This window comes from Crocodylus siamensis, chromosome 1 (assembly GCF_052110815.1).
Source record: "Crocodylus siamensis isolate JL-2025a chromosome 1, ASM5211081v1, whole genome shotgun sequence".
NCBI classification, from domain to species: domain Eukaryota; kingdom Metazoa; phylum Chordata; order Crocodylia; family Crocodylidae; genus Crocodylus; species Crocodylus siamensis.
In genome coordinates, this window is record NC_143395.1 from 320,994,371 (window position 1) to 321,017,734 (window position 23,364).

The following is a 23,364-nucleotide window of genomic DNA, read 5'->3' on the forward strand; positions in this document are numbered from 1 at the left end:
TCCAGGTACCACGTCGCATAATCCAGTAAGACCAATATGTACTGGTTTCCTGTGCTACTTTGAGGGAGTGGTCCGACAATGTCCACTGCCACCCTCTCAAAAGGAACCTCTATTAGAGGCATTGGAATTAAAGGGGCTCCTGTGGGTTGCCTTGGGTTTGTTTTTTGGCAGACAGGACACGAAGCGCAGTATCTCGCAACTTCCCCCATCATACCTGGCCAGTAAAACCTTGCTCGAATGCATGCTTGTGTCTTGTCCCGGCCTAGTTGCCCGCCCATGGGAAGCTCATGGGCCACCTTCAACAACGCCCGACAATACCGCTGCAGGATCAACAGCTGGGCAACCTCCTCTCCTTCTGACTTCCCTTGCTGAATCCGGTAAAGGAGGCCATTCCTCACCTCGAACCTTGGGGTTGTTCTCATCAGCTCTGGCCTCAATACCTCATTGTTTCTCTGAGCGAGGTGTTCCTGTAGCGCCCACCTAAAATCCGCCTCTTGGCTTTGTTCCAGCTGAAAGTGTTCATCTTCCCCCAGCTGGGCAATATCCACCCTCTGTCCTGCTTCCTCTCCGGGGGAAGGTTGCTTCGTTTCGCCCATGAAACCCTCCGTGGTAGCTTTACGCCGCACGCCAACTATCTCTTCTAACAGCTCGGGCCAGTCGAAGCCCAGTACCACGGGGTAGGGTAAATGGTCTGCGACCCGCACTAGCATCCGTCGGGTCCTATTGCCCACCTGCAGGGTGACCCTCACCCTGTCAAAATCGAGCGGGTGCCCACACCAACACTGCATCTTCACCCGATCCACTCTTCTTGTCTCCCTTGCCGGTAACATGTCGCTTCGTACCATGGTCTGTGTTGAGCCTGAGTCTAGCATAGCCACTACTCTTTTTCCCTCTATGGTTACTCCGACCACCGATGCGGGCAGCTCATCTGCTGCCCCACAGTCAACTCGGGCTGCATAGCCGCACATTCCTACCTGCTCCAGTGGGCCAGGTTGAGTGTTTCCCATCATATTGGCTTGCAGGGTCGGTTGTCCTGCTGCTTGACCCTGCGGGCCTTATACCCCCTGGTGTGGCCGATCCAAATCTTGTTGTCCCAAATCTGGCCCAGGGGTTAGCGTTTGTCCTCTTTTCCCTCTCCACGCGGGCCCAAGGGTCCTCTTTTTCAAGCCAGCAAACCAACGTCTTATAAAGCCTACTGCCGTATAAACCTTTCCCGGCCAATGCACCATTGTGACAGGAGTGCCACTATTGGAGCCTCTCCGGGTATGGCTCCCCCTCCTGTAATGGGCTAACCGCCTGTTTACTCTCCTGCCATGCCTTGATCTTATTTAATAGATTGTTGTAATTAGCAGGAGGCTGCCCATTTCTACGCGCCCCGATGATGGGGGGGGCGCTATCTGCGGCTTCTTTTCCTCCCCTACAACGCAGCCCAAGCCTCACAGATGGTTCTGGTGTGATCTGGCTTTGACCCTGTTATGTCTCGGCCCTATTTTTGCTCTCGGGGCTCCTCACCGCCCCTCTGCACTCTTGGGGCTCCTCGCCGCCCCTCTGCCACTCTTGGGGCTCCTCGCCACCCCCCTCTCTCTGGTTCTCTCGGGGTTAGGACAAATGCACCCCGCAAAACACTGTGCCTTCTCTGGCGCCAGGAACCCCCACGCTACTGGGGAGTCCCTATGAGGCCTCCTCCAACCCCTTATAGCCTCACCCGGTCCTCCAGTTAAACAGTAAACACAAAACAGAAAGCCCCCGGGCTATAACGTAAAGCTAAACCGTCTGGTAATCCTTACCAGGCAAAAAATACTCCAGCTCATGGCAGCAACCCACGGATACTCGTGCAGCCAAACCTTGGCCTTCTCTCCGCACTGGCTTAGCTCCTCACTCCTTGGCTGTCAGAGGAGGAACTGCCACCCTAGCCTCCTGCTTGGGTTTAAGAAGGGCTAAGCCGTGCCCCTTCCTGTCAGGGGGTTTTGCCGGTTGCCCTGGTGACTGGTGGCTGCGCCTCCCCCTTCTCACCACTAGGGGCTCTCTGGAGCCATCCCTTTTCTCAGGCGCAGGGCACCTAAGTGCTCTGAGACAGGCATAGATAGCTTTGAGCCACTCAGTCAAACAGTAACTTTCAATTGCACCCCTCTGATACGTTGGGAAAACTAAATCTCTGAATAATGGTGCTTTGTACTTTGTTAGTGTTACCTCACAATACTAAAATTTGTGTACCTGGTGCTGATGACCCTGACACGTACCATTATGGTACAGGTGCTCTCAGCGTTTACCTTTGCACACTGAACATGTATTCCTTTCTGCAATATGGGGCTGTGAAATAAACGTACACAGATTTCCAGCTTTGGGGGTTTGCTCACATATCTTTTTTTCTCTATGATTAGAAAATAATGAATGTATGTATGCATTTGATTTATTTGCCCCTCCTAAGAGAGGGAGGGAAATGTATTAAACCAGTTAAATTATAAATACAAAATATTAACATAATATGTAATAGAACAAGTTCCCCAGACAGTGCCCCAAAACTTAACCCTCCCTGCTAAAGGGCAACCCAAATAAAAGGTTTTAGAATGTTTCTAGAAGATGTCCAGGTTCAGTCTGTCACAGACCACAAAGGAGAGGGAGTTAGAGAGGAGGAGTGACTAGTGTGAACAACCCTCCATTTGTTTTCACCAAATGAACTTGGTGCTAAGATAATACTGGAAGGATGTTGTTCTTGGCTGACTTGAGCAATCGTGATGGAACATAAGGGAAAAAGACAGTCTGTTAGTATATAGGGCTTAGACTGTTTAGGACCTTAGAGCTAAAAACCAGATCCTTGAATTGTGCCCAGAAAGCATATTTAAATCCAACGCAGACTCTGGAGCAGTGGAACTAGTGATCTACTTCCATCTGAAGATGGTTGCCATGTTCTGCACTTGTTCCAGACCATCCTCGTTGGCAGCCCCACATAGAGCATCATATTAGTCTAGTGTCAAGATTATGAAAACATGGATGCTGATGGCCAGTTCCACTGAAAGAAAGGATCATAGCCTTCTCACCAGATGGAGCGGGTGAAAGGTGCACCAAGCCACTGCGACAACCTAAAATCTAGGTGCAGTGAAGGATCCAGAGATAGCTCAAGTCTGTGAACATGAGTGACAAGGGGTGGCTGAATCTCATCAGTAATAGGTGAATATCATTAATAACAAGATACCTGTTTCCATATTGCAAGCCACACAGCCCACAGGAAATACTTCAAGTTCCCAGTGGGAAAGTCTCATTACCAGCATAGCATTCTCTCCCTTGGATTCTTCCCAGTGCCAATCGCCAAACATCTGGAAATGAAGCATCTTTCTTGTAAAGACAATTTGACCTTTATCTGTCCATATCTTGAAAATAATTCAGGGCTTCCCATCAATCAGATAATCTCCACCCTCTCAAAACTTTATTATATTATCAGGATTGAATGGACTTCCCTTTGAACCCATCACAGCTTGTTGTTTAAACCATCTATTTATGATGACCATCTTTTTAGAAACTATAGCCTTTATATTAAAAAATAAGAGAACCACAGCCTTATGGCAGAACCATAAGTTCTCTATACGGGCGGGTGACACCAAGGCCTTACCTGAACTGCCTATCTAATTTTCCTCTCAGCCAGATGATCTATGTATCAGTTTTCTTTTCCCAAACCTCACACTACTCAAAAGGAAGCTAAACATTTAAACTTGGGTGTGTCAAACTATTTTCTCATGCAGAATGAGACTTTTTCAGAGTTTTACTACACCAGTGTTGTTAACCAATGAAACCTGCTGCTGCTAATGCTGCTTGACCCTTCCTTTACCTGCTGATGAAATCAAGGTTTTGGGGAGCGGCAATGGCATTAACTAGCTGAGTTCTGAAGCTATGCTGAAACAACATTTGTGGCAGCTGCAAGGATTAATGTCTCCATCACTGGTCATAGTGTTCAGCCCTGTAGCCAAGATCCAGCCCATAAGAAGTCCTATGGTCTGGATCTAGCTCATGGGGCCCAACAAATTTGACAGCCCTATCCTGTGCTGTTTCTTGCTTTTGCAGAGAAGATGAAAGGGCAGCCTGTATTTTACCAATGAATATTGAAATAGATTATCTCATATTCCACCCTCATCAAATTTTTATACAACGTTATCGCAAAATTTGAGCCTTACTTCACAGACTTCTTAAGACACACACAGTTCTTCCTAGTGATATGCTTGATGACATCAACCACCTTGAGTATACACCTGCACATATCTTCGGATGGGAACAGTCCAGAGCTGACTCATCCAGAAACACTAAGCTGTTGTCTCAATCTGATATTCTCCCTACCTACAAAACGCGTTTATGTGATGGAGCTAGAGGTAATTTTTTTTTCCCTCTCCATTCTCTAAATGGATTTATATCCTATCTGAGGACTAGCTGCTGCACACCGTTTTTATGGTTCTCAACAATTGGATTAAGGCTGCCTCCTTGTTTTGTTGGAAGATAGATTTTGTGAGGAATTATTAGCCAGATGCATAGAGATCGGTACTTATAGTTAGGCCTTTGCCACACATTACACTTAAAGCATGATTAACCAGTTAATCATATCTTAAGTTGTAACCTAGCCACACATTAAAGCATCAGAAAATAAGGAATAAGTCACAACGTTATTCTACAAAAAGTAATATCTTTGTGGCTGGTTCCTATTACACCATTAATTGAATGTGTGGCCAGGTACACCCCAGTGGCTGGGAGCCCCATCAGCTGATCTGGGTCTCCAACCACAGGGGCTCATCATGTGCTCCGGCAGCTAAGAGTTCCATTAACCTCAGAAGCTTTCTGCTTGCCAGTACAGCACCAGCAGTAAGCCATGATGTGAAATGATGTGCAATCCCACAGTCACACCTCCTGCCAGGTACGCGTGGCATGACAGAAAGTGAAATTCTGTGGATCACACGTCAGATCCCATCACATCTTTACCTGAACAACTAGAGGGGCCTGTGCTCAACATGGACCACACATCTTGATTTTAATACCAGATTTGCAAAGCAATTTTGCAGTTGTTATTAAACTGGGAAATCCTCAGCCCATCATCCCTCTGGGTTTTACACTTTTCCCTTTTCTGTTGAATAGAGATCTTCAGAGAGTCTTGAAGATGGAAAGAGAGATTATGAATTGGCTTCTTGAGGCATGCTTTTGCATAATCATGCTTTTTATTTGGTGCCTGGCCCTTTTCAACAGTTTGTCCTAGAACTGCGAGGTCCAAGACAGACTGTATATGGTCTTGGACCTCAAAGGTTTAGAACCATAAAGGGGTCCTCATGTCAACCCCAATTGGAACAACTGTCTAGAAAGTTCTAGTTCTTTATGGCATTTTGAGCAAGTGACTCTTCAGAGCAATCTCTCAAATTATAGTTACTGGTAATATGCATCTTTATGCTTGGTAAGAATAATGGGCTCCTATACACATGCAGGGAGACAGCTCCTATGTGCTGGAAATCTAGCGTATTGGAGCAGACTCAATTCAGTCTGCTGGAGCACAGAAGTAAATGTGCTCCAGCAGACTCTGGCATCATGTATTAGTGTCCCTGTGCTGAAAAATGGCAGCAGAGCGCTTTGAACTAAAGCTCATTCAATGAACTTTAGTTCAAAGCGCCCCACTGCCATTTTTTGGCATGGGGGATGCTGATACATGTGATGCTTGGGCACTTTTAATTGTAAGCACTCACTAATTAAAGCGCCCTTCCATGTCTCCCAGAGTATGTGTCAAAATGCAAAGTATGTTTATGATCACTGTGTGTGTAGAGTAAGTGCTAAGTGCCTATATTTTTAAATGGTGTTAGAGTAAAATCAACTTTATTTTTTTAAGTTTTGACTTTGAATATATGTATGTGTGTACTTATTTATGTACTGGTTCTAAAAGCTTGATATTGACTGTATTTTTTTTTCCTGTGAACTTTCAGCTAAGAATAGCATTCTTGAACATAAAAATCACAACTACCTTAGGATCTGATACCTATAGCTTAATGTTTGAAGTATAACTAATAATATTTTAAAATATATTTTCATCCTGAAATTGTCTGCATTTTTATACAATTAGTGTGATAAATTATAATGCATGTAACAAGAAGATCTTTTCTAAAGACCAATATATTGCATTCAAGCTTCTGTCAACTGTTTGAGAGAGAAATGCATATACCTACAAAAGTATTCTTTATTCATTATATTATCCTGAAAAAATGTTCATATATTATAGAATATGCTGCACTTTCTTTTTCAAAACTGAAGGATATGGCATTACAGTTTAAAATCAAGAATGGCTTTTGCTAAAGTGTGATTGTATTCGGAAGTGCAGTTGTAAAAATGACTTTGTAGGTTTGTCTTGATTACATCCATCATCTAATGTTGTCAGTTTACAACTACAATTTGTATCTCTCTCTACAAAGTAAATTTAAATTCCTAAACTCCAGCTGGGTACTTTTCTCCTCATGCACTTCCATCAGAAGTACATGTTCTACATCTTATGTTAGGTTCTCAACTGCACCTGTGTAATCCTACAATTAACTTATACTCTTAGCTATTTTTGTGCACTCTTTTATCTTCATCATGGTACAGGTCCAACTAAGTAAAGCATAGTGATATAAGCAAAGTGCTATAACTTAACTTTCTTGTGCTAATGGGAATAAAAACCATATCATAATTCAAATTAGGTTTTTCTCGTTTAAGTAAGCAGATATAATATTCCAACACGTAAGGAGGTTTGAAATATTAAGTACAAAGATGTGATTTTAGTAATTTTTCAGGGAATATCTGACTTTTAAACTTTGTACAAGGCAACGCTTACTTATTTTTCAAATTGCAATTTTACAGTAAAAATGGCACTGTGAAGTTTTATGTTAATCTCTCAATGATTTTAATATCTCTTAAAATACTCATGGTTTCTAGATAAAAAGATTTTTTTCCTAGTTGCTCACCCTATAAAAACCAAGAATCAGACAATACATTTCCAGTTTTCCCTGCATCTTATACCATAATTAGAACAAATTGTGAGCCAAATTCAACCTTCAGCTCCATGCTTGAAAAATTTGACTATAAATTAAAGAAGTCAAATTTTGTCTTCAGTTAAACAAAGACAATAGTCCTCAAGTTTGGTGAGAATATTTCAAATTTCTATGATACATTGAGAGATGCATTTTACCAAGTCAGTTTTCTGAGTGAAACTCTCCTCAAAGTTCATATGTGAGGTTTGTTTAAAATTAACCCAGCTGTTTTACACATTGGGATCCAGTGGTAGTAGATTTTGAAATTGTCTCTCAGTGGGTAATTACTGAAGGGTTTTGCTCAAAAGCCACATTTTCGCTGAAGAAATTTAAACCTTCAGGACAATACAATGCTTTACATTTTTTGCATCTCTAATTATTTCCCAAGGCAGTAGGAAGAAACTTGCATTTAGTGCAAATGGTTTTCACTAGTGGCTAAGAAGTTATTTAATATGTATATATTTAAACGTAATAGTACAACTTTTGTTAAAAAGAAAAATAATCTCTTCAGTCTTTAACAGATTTGTACAGGGAAGAATACAGGCCTAGAATTGGAGTTAGTACAGAAAATCTGCTGATGCATAGTCAAATGCCATAGCCAAGCATTCATTTCTAGCTCTAAGAATTTCAGAGAAAAATAGCTTGGGAGCTGGAATTTCCATGCAATCTAGACCCCTGGCCTAAACAGATGACCTCATCAGCCAAGGGACACTAGAGGATTACTTAGAGGAGCCCATTAATTGGTAGCCTGCCCTCTCCCTTGTCTGGGAAGTAGGGAAGCTGTCAAATGAAAGTTGGCATCTGCTGAAAACCTGCAATTGCAAGAGATAGCCTCAGGTAGGGTTCTAGCTCTGTGAGAAGCCCCTTGACCATCCTGCCCATCAGCTAATTAGTGTGATAGGGGACCATTCTTCTGTGGTGGGAACCTTCATGGTTTGTGCCTTAAGAGAATAACCCCTGTTTCTTGCACTCCTGTGGGCCAGCTTGGCAGCCAGCCTCCCCGGGCAGTGCTCTGAATTGACTGATTGGCAGTGCATGGGACTGAATGGCAGTACAGGGAGAAGCAGGAGCATGGTAGTAGGGCTCCCTGAGTTGTATCACTCTGGCAAAACATGCTGCCTCCCCCACAGTACTTTGGGCTGACCCAGAGAAGTGAATGCACAGAGGGAGGTCAGGTGGGGGCCTTCTTCCACAGTGGGAACCTGTTCCAAGAGGGTTTCTAGCCAAAATATTTCCCCCACAACTGTCAGTCAGCTGGTTGCTGGGAGGAGGAAGGAAATTTTTCATTGCAGAATCCCTGCAGGCCTTCCTGTCAGCTTGCCCCTGAGCAGGAAACAAGTGCTCTCCTTTCCTCCCTCTCTGTTGAACTACTGTACACTCCCTTTTTGTGCTAGAAGAAAAGCTTTCCTCCTGACACAAATGTAATACCTGCTCATGGCCAAAATGGATACAGCCTACTCGTTCATAACTGCCTTAGCTCTAAAGTGTCAGCAGGAATAAAAACCAACAAAAACTTTATTTAGTTACAAATATTGAAGGATTAGACATAGGACCTTTTTACACATTAATTTTAAGTGGCTTCTTGAGCTCTTAACCCTTTGATTTTCCACACATTAACATCTGAAACTAGTTTTAACCACACTTTAGGCAGCTTAAAGTTACACCACTGCAGTTATCTCTGATCCCAGCTTGCATCCCATTAATATGTGTCCACTCCCCAGATGTGAGCCACCCAAGTTGCAGTCGTCCATCATCCTAGGATGCAATATCCCCTCCCCCACTTTCGTGTTTTATGTGGACAAACTTTACACCCTCTGAACTCTCTGATACCAAGCCAACTCCTCCTCCTGCCCCCAGGAGTGGGAGGGCTGCAACCTCATGCAAACAGCCTGCAGAGCACATGCCAGCTAGCCAGGCTGCAGGGCACAGACAGGTCCAGGAGTGGGATCTAAGCATGGTGGGGAGCAAAGTAGGGGCCTGGACTGGGTCTTATGAGCTGCGACTTCTTTTCCAAGGCTGGGACAGTAGCTCCCCCAAAAGTGCCTTCTCTACCTGATCCCACCTCCCAGCCTTCCTGGGAAGCACGACCAGCACCGCCTACACCCCTATCTCAAATCTCAATTGATTAAAACATGAGACCTCCTTTATTTTACTTCTGTGACAAAGGCACCTTCCAGGCCTGATAATACTATGGCCCCACTCTTGTCTCTGGGCAAACTGCCCGCCTTGCTCGTCTGCCATACCTTGTTGATAAATTATTACGATGTCAAATATGTGGGAGGCTGCCCTTTGTGCAACCAGATGACCATGGGCAATCAGTACATGCTCCTACCATCCCTACACGTGTCCTATGCCTCACTGATGTCATGCTGTAAAAATAAACAGCTCCAGCTTACAGCTGGGTCAAAGATAGCCCCTTGTAAGGCTGCTCACATACCACCGTACTTTGGCCTCTCTCTTACTGCCCCCCTCTCACAATGGCCTCTCACACAGTGCCTATCCAGACCACACTCCCGCTGCCCCACTCCAGAGAGATGCTCAGGCTTGTCCACTCATACTTTAGACAGCCCTGGCCCAGCCTTTTGGGCCTCTCCCATGATCCTCATCTGGGTAGTGACTGCCTATTCCTTTGCTTACTCTCTTCAGCTAGCCCTGACCCAGCCTTTTGGGTCTACTTTGACCCTCATCTGGGTGGTGACCACTGAATCACCCCACTCCAGGCTCTCTCAGTCCTAGCCCCTCACCAGGCCATTCCTTATTCCCACCCCCTTGGGCAGACACACTGGTGCTTCTACTGGGGCCTGTTGTTGAACATCCCCTTGAGACTCATCTCTCTTAAGCTCATCTCTAAGCTTAACTGGCCCCACTACTCCACCCTGTCACTCTCAGGACCAGGGCTCTTGCACCCCTACAGGCTCAGGTGCTTCACAGAGTGTGTTTGCCTTCCCCCCCAACCCTAGCTCCCACCTTTGGGTGGCTGTACCAGTGACCCACCCAAAGGTAGGGGCTAGGGTTTAGGCAACCCTGGGGAGGTGATCAGTCCTGGTATTTAAGTGGGGCTGCTTTGCCACAGGCAGTCTCACCAGGCCTCCCTATCCCAGCAGGGTGCAGTTTTAGGTCATGCCCAGGACCAATGAGGTCTCCTCCTTCCACATAGCCTTACCCTTACCTCTGAGATATTCCTGGAGCAGGAGCTCCACTGGGCAATGCTACTCCCAGCTTGCTGATCTCAAAATAGATTTCATAGACATTAGGGCTGGAAGGGACCTCGGAAGATCATTGAGTCCAGCCCCCCGCCCAAAGGGCAGGAATTCAGCTGGGGTCATAGGATCCCAGCAAGATAAGCATCCAATTTGCTTTTGAAGGTGTTCGATGTAGGTGCTTATACTACCTCCGATGGCAGGGCTATTCCACACCTTGGGGGCTCAGACAGTAAAGAAATTCTTCCTTATGTACAGCCTGAAATGGTCTTGCAGTAGTTTATAACTATTCGACCTTGTCATCCCTTGGGGCGCTCTGGTGAACAAACGTTCCCAAAGATACTGGTGGTCACTCCAATAAACTTATAGGTGGCCATAAGATCACCTCTAAGCCTACGCTTTTCCAAGCTAAAGATCCCCATAGCTCTCAGCCAGTCATCATAAGGTCTGTTTTCCTGATCTCTGATGATACACATGGCTCTTCTCTGGACTCTCTCAAGCTTCTCCACATCCTTTTTGAATTGTGGGGCCCAAAACTGGATGCAGTACTCCAGCTGTGGCCTCACCAAGGACAAGTACAAGGGGAGAATGATGTCCCGGGATTTGCTTGAGAAGCATCTATGGATGCAAGCCAGGTTTTTAGTCACTTTACTAGCCACAGCATCACATTGAAGACTCATGTTCATCATGTTCAATGATGACCCCTAAGTCTCTTTCTTCCATAGTGCTAGCCAGTGTAGCACTACCGAGCCTATAAGGATGCTGCAGGTTTTTCCTCCCAAGGTGGAGAACCTTACATTTTTCGGTGTTAAACATAATCAGATTCTCGTCCACCCATTTGTTTAGCCTGTCCAGGTCAGCCTGGATCGCCCTCCTGTCTTCAGGTGTGGATGCTCTACCACAAAGTTTGGTGTCATCGGTGAACTTGGCCAGTCCACTTCTGACTCCAATGTCCACATCATTAATGAAGGTGTGGAACAATATGGGTCCAAGGACAGAGCCTTGGGGGACCCCACTGGTCACAGGGCACCATGACGATTGACTTCTGTCAATTACCACCCTCTGGGTCCAACCACAGAGCCAATTTCCCAGCCAGAGGATTGTGGTGGACTGAAGGTCACAATTGGGCAGTTTCACCAAGAGGTGATCATGGGATACCAGATTGAAGGCTGTTTTGAAGTCAAGATATATGACATCAATCTCTTCTCCCTTTTCCAGGTGATAGGTCTCCTGGTCGTAAAAGGAAATGAGATTGGTCAAGCAAGACCTACCCACAACAAACCCGTGCTGGCTATCCCTCAGGATGTTGGCGTCGGCCAGTCCATTAAGAATGGCCTTTTTAATAAACTTTTCTAATACCTTCCTCGGGATAGAGGTCAGGCTGATGGGCCTGTAGTTTGCTGGACCCACTTTCCTCCCTTTCTTGAAGACAGGCACCACATTGGGCTTTTTCCAGTCTTTGACCACTACACCAGAGTGCCAGGAGTTCTCAAAGATCCATGCTAGAGGCTGGGCTATGATGCTCGCCAGCTCCTTGAGTACCCTGGGGTGTAGATTGTCAGGGCCAGCTGACTTGAAGGTATCCACCCTCAAGGTGTTTCTTCATGAGGTCAGCATTGATAGAGGGCAGGGGATCTCCCTCACCCAGACCTCCCTGTCACTTAGTGGGCATGGGCATCCCATGGGACTGATGAAAGACCGATGCAAAGTACCCATTGAATAGGTTGGCTTTTTCCTGGATGTCAGTTGTCAGTTGTCCCACCTGGTTTAGCAGGGGTCTTGCCCTTGATTTTTCTCTGGCTCCCCACGTATCTGAAAAAAGCCTTTCTATTGCCCTTGATACTCGAGTCTAGTTGGAGTTCAGTTGCAGCCTTGGCTTTCCTGGTTTGCTCCTTGCAGGACTGGAGAAGTGCAGGATATTGCTCCTTGGAGATGAATCCCATCCTCCATCTTTTATAGGCCTTTCTTTTTAGCCTCAGGAGGTCTGCTAAAACCCTGGAGAGGCAGGGAGCTGCTGTGGCCTCTTGCTGCCTTTCCTCTGAGATGGAATATAATTAGCTTGTGCACTGAGGATTGCTCCCTTGAGGAGCAACCACTCTTCCTGAACTTCCCTCCCCCTGGGTTTGTGGTCCCTTAGGGCCTCACTGACAAGCCTCCTGAGCTTGTCAAAGTCAGCTTTTCTTGACTTGCCAGCTTTACGGCGGATGAAGATGATCAGCTTGTGGTCACTGTCACCCAGCTTCCCATCAATTACTAGGTTGCTGATTAGGTCATCCCCAGTTGCCAGTACCAGGTTGAGCATCGCTTTACCTCTCATTGGCCTGTAGACTTCTTGAGTCAGGTAGAGGTCATCCACGCATGATAGGAAGCTTTGCGACTGCTTGGATTTTGCTGATTGATCCTCTCATGAGATGTCCAGGTAGTTGAAGTCACCTGTGACAACCATGGTCCTGGCACATGAGGCCTCAGCCAGTTCCCGGGCAAACTTCTGGTCAAGTTCTTGACTTCGGGTGGGAGGTCTGTAGTAGACTCCCACTGTTGTGTCCCCTGTGCCGTGTTCCCTACAGATTTTAACCCAGAGGGTCTCCAGTCGTCCACCCTGGTTGCCAACATCAGCTTGCAGGGATGCATAGCTTTCCTTAACATAGAGAGCTACACCCCCACCCCTTTTATCTACTGTCTCTCCTGTACAAGGTATAGCTGTCTATACCCATGGGCCAGTAATGAGTGGAGTCCCACCAGGTCTGCGTTATCCCTATGACATTGTAGTTATTTGTGTTAAGCAGGAGGATGAGTTCCTCCTGCTTATTCCCCAAGCTCCTGGCATTTGTGTACAGGCTGGCAGGTGTCCCCTTGAGGGCTCTTGCCTTGCCCACAAAATGCTCTGGTCTTATAACAGAGCTCTCCCAAAATGGCCATTCTCTGAAACGGACACTCTCATTAGTGACCTGGCAGCTCCCTACTACTGCCCTTAAAGTGACAGACACCCTAAAGGGTGTTGTGTCACAACCTCCCTCTTTTTTTGTAACTTCTTTTTATTTTATCCTTCAGTGGCTGACTTCCTTCATTTCACCACCCTACCCCCACCCTTATTTCCTGTCCACTTCCCATTTCATTATCCACCCCCATCCCATTTACTGTCTGCCCTCCAGATTCCTGTTACCGCTCCCCCTCCACCACCCATCTCTCACCCTTCCCTGCTGAGCGCAGTGATAGAAGCCTGCCCTGCCTCACCAGCCCTCTAGTGGCAACTCACAGCTGTAGCTCCTTTTCAGGACCCTGCTTACCAGCCCTCTAGTGACAAGTCACAGTTGTATAGGTGTGGGGGGAGGTGGTCCAAGAAGGTTTTTAGCCTTAAGGTGCAACTGCTCCAAACTTGAGCCCTAATACCAGTAAGCATTTGAGAAGCCGAAAGTGCAGCCATGTAACAAGGCCCTTAGTTAGGTCAGGTCATTTGGGTCATATTTCATTTTTCATAATTCTTTTTCTCTTCTTTAGTTATTTATCCTTGTTGATGTTTCATTTAAGAATAAAAATATTAAGACCCAAAGTAAAATTCTGTTCTCATTGGACTCAATGGCAGAACTCCTATACATTTTGAAGAGACCCAACATTTATTTATTTGTTTGTTTGTTTTTGTCCTGCATGCTTTTTCAGTATTTTTTTAAACATTGCTATAATGCATTCAAGTTTCAGATGAAGCTTATTGAGATAAATAAAGAAGCTCCCACTGACTTCAGTCACTTTTGGTTGGGGCCCTCCACTGCTAACTAATCTTCTGAAGATGTTCTTGTCCATTCACTTTGCCTACTGCTGTGATGAGATAACTGACATTTCACTATTTTCTTTGTATAGTGTATTTATAATTGTGATTTTATGTACATATATTGTGGAATTCATTGGTATATTTTTACATTATTTTTTCTGGCATATAAGTATTTGATCAACAGGTTTGCATTTAAATATGTTACAGTTGTTCACGTGTAGGGTACAGTGAAGTTGCTGAAGTTGGTATATCTATATGATATAGATATTACCAGAGACAGAATTGTGTATACCACAACTCAGTTTAATTTATAGAAATTTTTAGATACTGGAATTTTCAGAATATACTCCATAAATGATAACATCCACGAGTACATGGGATAGAGTTTTTCATAGCAGGCATTATTAAAATGATTGCATATTTTTGCTTAAGGAAAAAACATTTAGAAATTCAGAGCTGATAGTAATGTAGATTTTTTTTCTTTTAAGATCTTGGGCCCTTTAGATGAAAATGAATTCTATACAGAAGATTTCCAGTTGTTGGAAAAAATAACATTTAGTACCTCAGGAGAGAAGATTAAAGCCATTCTCAAGGAGATGAAGATCAGCAATAAGCGGTAAAGCAGTTGGGGCCTTTATTTATGGGGTATTTATTGTCCACATGGACAAGACTGATTTGAGTTTATCATCTCTAATTTGTTATTTCACTTTCTGGTAGACTATATGTAGGTCTGTCTTCTTTGAGTACTTGTCTGCTGTTAGTAAACGTATTCTCCATGAACTTGCTTTGTATTCTTTTGGACAGTAGTATATTTTGAGGCCATACCTAGGGCATGATTTCCTCTAGATTTCTACGTAAAGGAACACAGGATAGGGTGACCTCAGTTGTCCCTTTGAGCTGGAAGTTAGGTCATGTCCAAACTTCTCCTTCAGTGTACGACCCTCTTTTCTTATGTAAATATTATTAGTTACATTAGTACAAGTTTTAAATTGTTCTCATAGGCACCTCCAGTTAGACTTTGTAATCCCTAAAACATGGGTGTTTTGCCCTAGGAGCGTGATCCAGATGGACACAATCACGTAGAATCCCTATACAGTGAATGGAGAGAACTGGTTGCCTCCAGCAGCCAGGATGCCACAGCATTTTGGGGTGCCTTAAAATACTTTTAAGAGTGCCACAGGATGTTGTGCAACATGGGGTGCTTGCAGACGTTAAAAAAACCCCCACAAAATGATTCTTTAAACTCCATATGCTCCTGCACCAAGCCCAGCACATGCCCAGAAGAGACAGCGCGTTAGCTGGATCCAGCTTGCCAAACGTCTGTATGAATGGGGTACTTTAGTGGGGATTTTTTGGTGTTTTTATGTAATAGCTGATTGAATCGGCTGTTAGATAATAGTACTAAAAAACCCTGCTGAAGCACCCAATCTATACAGATGCTGTGGAGCCAGGTTGAAGTAATGTGCTGCTTCTTTCAGTAGAGCATATTTTTTCCAACTTTTGCAAGCAACCATGATTCACAAGATGAACCCAGAGTTTTCAAATAGGAATCCATAGTGTTAAAAACAATATGACCCATTGTGATCTTTCTAAGTACTTTACAACAGGAAAATGTCTCTATTATTTTTCTATAGTTAAAACATGAATGACAACTAGAAGCTTACATTTTCTAAGGGGTACCTTATGTTTAAAAATGTTGATCTAGAGCCCAAGATACCAGGAGGTAACCAGTAGGAAATAGCAGGCACAGGGTTATGTCTGAATTCCTGACCATTTTCAGGAATCACTCCTGAACTTTGTTTTGACTCACTCCTGGACTTGAAGTACCTCAGTTGCCTCAAGATCCAGAGACATATGCAAAAGACACATCAAAGCTGAACTGACACCCTTGAGTTCAATGTCATAGCTGCTCTGAGTTGAATACACAGCTTAGATTGTAGCAGTGGTTGTATACACCTTTTTGCACAACAGTGGCTTAGAGCACTTGATCAGGTTGTTGAAGATCTAGGCTATAGACACTCGTCAGCCTGAGGAAACTGAAACCCTATCTCCCATTTCTGAAGAGAGTGCCCTAATAGCTACTTTATAGAATAGACAAACTATGATTTTGTAGTCCAATCTAATGGTTATCTCTTCAGAGATTCTGATCCCTGTTGTCAGCCAAGTTTAGTTTTGTTTTTTAAGTCAGTATATGGCTACAGAGTTGTGCTCACTCTTGCTCCTTCCGGCACCAGGAAGCTTTCACTGTTGGCTCCCTCCTGGCCCAGTTCAATAGGATAAGTGAAGGCTATTTCCAGGCAGGTTATTCTCTAAAATGGTTGGTTGAGCCTTTTGTTGACAAGTGGGAGCTGTTCATTTGGTCTTGCACAGAGCTCTCCCCATTCCTGAGTTTAGTGCTTCTAATCATTAGGTTATTTGGCAAAAGATGATTCCCACCGTCCATACCACCACTATCCATGTTCTCAACTTAAAGTGTCCATGCAGGCTCTCTGGGTTTCATACATTAAGCGGATTTTAGGTTACTCTCAACCATAATCTGGATCACAACAGAATTTTGACAGAAATCAGGCAAGTATGTACTCAAATGGGATTGCTTCTAAATGTTCAGAAGTTAAAGTGTAGGTGCTTATGGAACTTTTCAGATCAAAATGAAGGCTGATACTTATTCGAAGTACTTAAATGCTATGTGGCTTAAATCCTAGAGCAGGATTGATCTAGATAGCTTTCTGTGACTTAGGCACCTTCATTCTGTGCAAGTCCCCTTCTGATGTCTAAGCTTATAACCTACTTCTGCACATAAATACAGACACATGACAGACTTCAGCTTTGCATGCAAAAAATCTGTATATTTATCAACATTTAGATGTGAGTATGCATATTCTAACTGGAGGCTTGTCATCATTAGTCTTATAGGCTGACTACAGGCAATCAAAAAGCCCAAGGCTGAATTGATTCAGTCTTTGTAAGTTAGGCTATTACGATGGACAATATCACAATGATGTGTTATAAGGAGGGATCCTGGTTTTGTCTGATTAAAAAAAAATCCCCAATTTTCAGATTTAAAAAAGTAACCAAAATCCACATTTTCCCATGATTAAAATATCTATATCTAGAAATGTCTGTTCTCTTATCTTCTTTTTGTTTCTTTTTGCATGGATGCATCTGTGGATGAGCCACTCCAAAATGATCAGACATGAAGTCTCAATCCCCCTAGCCAATCAATGGCAGTGAATGTTATTTACTACCCCTTGAGGGAAGCAAAATTGAAAAGAAAAAGGGCTATCACCACAGGTGTGACTCTAATGATCACTAGCCAAATGGATTCTGCTGTAAATGTGTGTGCTCTGTAGTCAAATGTTTTTTATCCTTCAGTTTTCACGAGCTAGATGGCCTAAGGGGACATGAGTAGACAGAATATTCCGAAAAGCCAGCCAGTGTCAATCTGAATTTGGGACTGGAAGGAATCTTGTTACAATCTGCCTCTGTCAAAGCAGATTTATTTTTAAACTATGCAATCTGTATAAGTAGAAAATTCAGGAAGCATGCAAAGGAATAAAAATGTGTGTGAATGCTTGCTGGAAGGAGAGACAGAATTAAGTGATAGTGGAATAGGAAGAGAGAAGGCTTTCAGGTTGTGGCAGTGAGAAAAGAATTACAGGGAAGGAAATAAATCGAGGTAGATAGTAGAGAACGGGCTGGGATTAGAAGTTGAAGTCCCTGGGATGTGTAAACTGCAGGGTGAGTTGGGGAGGGGGAGGTTAGTGATACAAAGGTCACCCTCACAGTCTGCTTCCTCTCTAGGGTTGTTTAAGATCCTATATGTGTACTGGGGTATTGGTATTAGTCATGATTGAAACCTTTTCCCCACCCACTTTGTGTGAGCCTGGGTTTTCAGGGCTCATTCTTTGGGAATATTTCAGCCTTTTTTTCCTCAATAAATGTTTTAGGAGCTGTGAGGGGAGAACAGGGCTTGACCCTGAAAGTGTATTTGAGGCCTCTGTCTGCCCTTTATATTTGATCCAGAAAGTGGTTCCCACCAACCCTCTGGATGTCTTAGCCCTTCTCCATTCTCCTCTCTATGGAAACTGGGATCAAGACTTAGGCCTTTCCACTCAAGGGAACTGACTGTATTGTCCTGTTATTTGTATGTGTGCATGGATCTGACAAAACTTTTGTCCCTCTAATGGTGTTTGATTCCCTACTCCCCTATATTAGTTGAATCATAATTGAAGAAATACTGTCATTCTGAGGGGGGTCAGAGCTTCTTTGGCCATCTTTGTGACCTGACAGTTGTGGAAGCTCTGGGTTGTTGAGGTCCTCTCATCCTCCCTCCTTGTCTTGTGTGAATCACCATTGGAAAAGTCCTTGCCACCCTGGAAGGGATGAATGCTGAAACACTTTATCTGCCCCCATATGAGCCAACCCTACTTTGTGCAAAGATCTGAGAACAGACACAAGTACACAGTACTGAGATTGGTTCAAGGAACTGTTTGATCTATAATAGAGGTTTTTAGGAACACCAGGTAAACTAAAAAGGAGAGAGATGCAAAGTCCTTTGGAATGAATGGAGCAGTGTCCGTACCTTCACAGCTATTGCTTTGTCACTCTTCATTTTCATAGGTTGTCCTATTCAGCGGAGACCATCCTATTGAAATAAATGGGCCATTATAAAATACTCTGAGAACTCCTTTCTGCTTAAAAGTAGACCCTTCTAAGCTCTCTAAAATCCATGTTCACCTCGGGCATGTGTATGTCAAGGCAGTGTACACAGTTAGTGCCTGGAGTTAAAAAAGAAGAAATTTAATTTAAAAACCCCATAAGTAGTGTAGAATTAATGCTGCCCAGTAATAATTTGTGTTCTTGTAGAACAGAGTTCACTAAAACTCAAACATTTTAGAACTGGAAAATACAGTTAGAGAAGCAAAGGAGAAGCAAATACACACAACTTTAACTACTTTATTTGAATGATGCTCTAATACTCTTTAACACACATATCGCCTTTGAACAGTACTGAACAAGAAGTAAGGTTACATTGGTGGGTACCTTTGCTCTTTACTTCTAATTTTACTTTTTTCTGTTTATTCTTAATTTTCTAGTTTTCAGAGGTTAGGTTTTTGCTGAACTTGATGTCAGAGCAATCATAATGAAGATTTTTTTTAATTGAATCAGGACAGAAATCATTTACTTTTCTTCAGAGATATATCAGATAGTGTTTGTCTACTTGATTTTTCCAAAAGAAGTTCACTTACAATAGGTGCCAATGTAATATATTTTTGTACAAACTTTAAAAAATTCATCCTGTAAGGGGCACAGTTAATGAGGGCATGTTTCTACAGAGTCTTTTCTTACTTACTTTAGATGATACATCTTATGCAATACATGAAGTAAAGGTTCCAAATAAAATTATTAATAATGAGACAGTGAACTTTAAGTTTGAAAGCTCTGTTCATCCAGGGAATCTGGATGGTGAAATTTTGTTGATAAACTAAAAGTCACTGTCTTTAAGGGGGATACTTCAGAACTGCCTTTGGGAAAGCCTCAAAAAAATAATCTATGTTACTGCTAACTATATTCAGCAAGCAGGTCAGAAGAAACCCAGATTGTTCTGAGGCATACTCACATGAATTGAGTCCATCTGTCAAGGCTGAAGAAACTGCAAAGTTAAATCACAAAAAGAATGCATGAGATGGAACATTGAAGGAACTGAAGAAAGCAAGGAGTGCTGTTCTACAAAGCTCAAGGCACTGTGCCAGTGATTATTGGCTGCGACTGGGGAGAAATACAATCCACATTTGACACTGGAAGCATCAGCAACATGTAGGATGGAATCAAGAAGGCAACAGGCCTAAATGCAAAGTCATCAGTTCCATTAAAGACAACATCAGGAGGAGTCATAACAGACCGAAAGCAATAGATGCAAAGATGGAACATCATCTTTAACTCTATTTAAGAGAAAGTGACTTTACTGACAGCTCTTAATTTTATTGAGAGTCTGTCTGTTCTCAAAGAGCTTGATGATATTCCAGCTGTTGAGGACCTAAGTAAGGCCATAGAAAATCTAGCGATTGGTAAGGGAAAAGACAGTATTCCTGCATAAATGATCAAGTGTGGGAAACCTGTGCTTACGTTCTTACAGGGACAGTGCCACAAGATATGCAATATGCCAGTATAGTTACTCTGTACAAACATAAAGGCTACTGCAGTGATTGTAACAACTATCATGGCATTTCACTACTAAACAGTGCTGTAAAGATCCTTGCTTGGGTGCTACTTAAAAGACTTCAGAACTTTGCTGACTATGTTTACCCATACAATGCAGCTTCAGAGCTAGTAGATCCATCATAGATATTATCTTCTCATTTTGACAATTCTGAGAAAAATATAGGGAACAAAGGGGAGACCCCTCTGTATTACTTTCATTGATCTGACTAAAGCCTTTGACCTTGTCAAAAGAAAAGGCCGCTTCACATTATTGGGAAAGGTTGGCTGTCTACCAGAACTCCTCGGCATAATCTGTTCTTTCCATGATAGAAGTCAGGGAACAGTCAGCTATGATGGATCAATGTCTGAGGCTTTTGAGATCGGAAGCAGGGTCAAGCAGGGTTGTGTCCTTTCCCTGACTGTTCAGGATTTTCTTTTCTCTCCCTTTAATGCATGCTTTAGGGACCTCCACTAAAAGAATTTATCTACATACACACTCAGATAAAAAATGATTTATCCTTGCACACCTTAAAGTGGAGACTAATGTGTATATAGTTTTGATTTGTGAGCTGATGTTTGCTAATAACACTACACTGTTATCGGAGGGAGTTCAATCACAGAGATCAATATGCAAAGTCACATCAGTTGCTTTTGTTGTGCCTGTCAAGAGTTTGGTCTTACAATCAGCATCATGAAGACCAGTGTTATGGGCCAGAACACAGGTTTACCACCAGCAATCATCATAGCAGAAAGCATAATGGATGTTGTAACTATTTTGGCTCCATTGCTACTAACAACCTGTCACTTGAGGCTGAATTGAACACCTGTATTGGCAAAGCACCAGGTATCATGAGCAAACAAGTGTGGAACAGTAGCAAACTGACTGTTAAGACCAAGGCTAAAATATATTATGCTTGCGTCATCAACACCCTTTTGTATGGCAATGATTCCTGAACCACATAGTTTATTCAAAAAAGCACCTCAGTAGTTTTTACTGACATTGCCTTTGCCACATTCTAAGAATTTCCTGGCAAGACAAAGTTGCCTACACTAAGGGTTTGGAACATGCCAGCATTCTGAGCATCCATTCTCTTCTTAGTCCATGCTAACTTCAATGGTTTGGTCACCTGCAGATAACGGATGATGGCTGTATACCCAAGAATCTCTTGCATGGACAACACATGGGCTTTCTTTATTTCTGGTTCAAAGATGCTTGCAAGATAAATTTGAAGGCAATGAACATCAAGCCAAATGACTGGGAGAAGATTGCTGAGGATCAGAGTGTTTGGAAGCAGTTTATTAAGCATGTAATTGAAGGCTTTTGAGGAAAGAAGAGCCTAACATGCAAAGGAAAGAAGCCTCAGAAAGAACCCTGCACCTGATCCACATTCAGGATCATTTGATACAAACTTCATAAGCAATAAATGCAGAAGGCACTGTCACTCAAGAATTGAGTTCTACAGGCACACCTGCAGCTGTTTAGTGAGTTCATGCCTCATTTGGCATAATTCTATTGTTTGCAAGACAGACAGGTGCCTGCTAATGTCTGAAGGACAGTGTTTACTCAAGACAGAACCAAAAAGTTGGGGCAGAAACCGTTTGAATGGAAATGATGGTACTTGATATAAATATTATGGATCTATAAATTGATTTTATGTGCTGATTTCTACTTATGTGCCTTGAGACTCACGCCTTTTCAGGTTCAGAAGACCTTTTTGAAATAGACAGTCAGTTTAATATCCTTCTAATTTGCATGGATCCACTTTGAAGAGCTTCTTTTTATCTGGATCCTTTACCTAAGGATCTTAGGTGCTACTATTACTGCTGCTATTATTAATATTAATAATAATAGCAATAGTAATAACAACAGTAATAATAAACCTAATCAAACATGTTATACTTTAGAAATACATAATTATTTGGTATGATGTCGGAACAAAAGGAGAAAATGTCAGATCTACTATGCTAATGTAGCACAAAGTCCCTGGCATTTATAGAAAAGGAGTCTTTATTTCCACAGAGAGAGCTCCCAATTAAGCCCAAATAGACTGCTGAAGACTATGCACTTTAGGTTTAACAGATGAAAATAAGTTCTCCATGTCTGACCAGCTTCTAATATAAATGTCCAGTCTATATAAATAGGATACAGGAAAATTATATTTTTCTTACTACAAACTTGGGATGCCAGGAGTATTCCAGTTTTCTGTGTCTATGTATTGCTGACATTGTTCGTGGGGACTAACAGAGTTATAAGGAGAACTACTAAAAAAGCAAAAGCAAGGAAATACAAAAGAGGTCTGATTAGGCGAAGAAATTAATGTTGAGAAGCAGAAGGAACCTGATTCAATCGCCTTAAATGTTCTCTGTATATTTTATAAATGACACCAGAGAATTAATGATACAGAAATAAAGGAATTAAAGAATCTGAGGAACCTCAAGGAGTAAGGAAGTTTAAGTGAAAAGACAGACTATTCCTAACTGAGGCTATGGACATGTTACATTTGTGGCGCTATATAAGCTGCTACAGCTCTACAAAGAGTTAATGTGCATTTGTAACTCTACAAAGATGGCAGATCTACCTGTTTCAGACAGGAACTTATTTACCAGTGCTACAGGTTGTAGAACCTTATGTAACTAGTGGACAGTTGCATTGTAGCAATTAAGGGGGTCTGTTGGTTGCCTAGCCTCCCATAGCGCTCTGTTCTTCCTCCCTCCTCCAAAACTAGCAGGGAGCAGAGCTGTAGCTCTGATCTCTGTGATAGCTATCACAGAGCTGCTGCTGGCCCAAGTGACCAGCAATTCTGTTGGGTGACTCTGCTGCTGCCACCACCTGAAACATCTGAAAGATGACCTTGCCACATAGTGGTGCCACTGGAATAGCAGAGGGATGCCTCTGCACTGTGGGAGAAGCAGTTGGTGATCCTTCTGGTTGGTGGCAGTGATGCAGTGCCAAGAACTAGTGTGCCAATGGTGGTGGTAGCATCAGCAGGAACAGTTTTTGCTTCAGGAGCAGTCTTGTTTAGACAACCATCATAGAGGACATTCTGGTTTTCTGCTACTCTATCCTCTATTGATACGAAACCCAATGCCTTTATGTCCTCTATTTTTCTCTTCAAGAGAAAATCAGGGGATTCCTCAAGAGAAAAATAGAGGACATAAAGGCATTGGATTTTGTATC

At 43.0% G+C, this 23,364-nt stretch overlaps 1 protein-coding gene across 2 annotated transcripts in view; it reads left to right on the forward strand.

The window, feature by feature from the left end:
• The window catches only part of UGGT2 (UDP-glucose glycoprotein glucosyltransferase 2), a 241,848-nt gene that overhangs the window by 139,099 nt on the left and 79,385 nt on the right, over positions 1–23,364 (forward strand). For both annotated transcript variants that reach the window (XR_016438638.1, XM_090023359.1), the window contains exon 23: positions 14,474–14,601. Coding sequence is in view for 1 of the 2 variants with exons in the window: in XM_090023359.1 (XP_089879485.1) it covers positions 14,474–14,601 (128 nt within the window). In the remaining variant the exon portion in view is untranslated. The remainder of the gene's footprint in view (positions 1–14,473; positions 14,602–23,364) is intronic.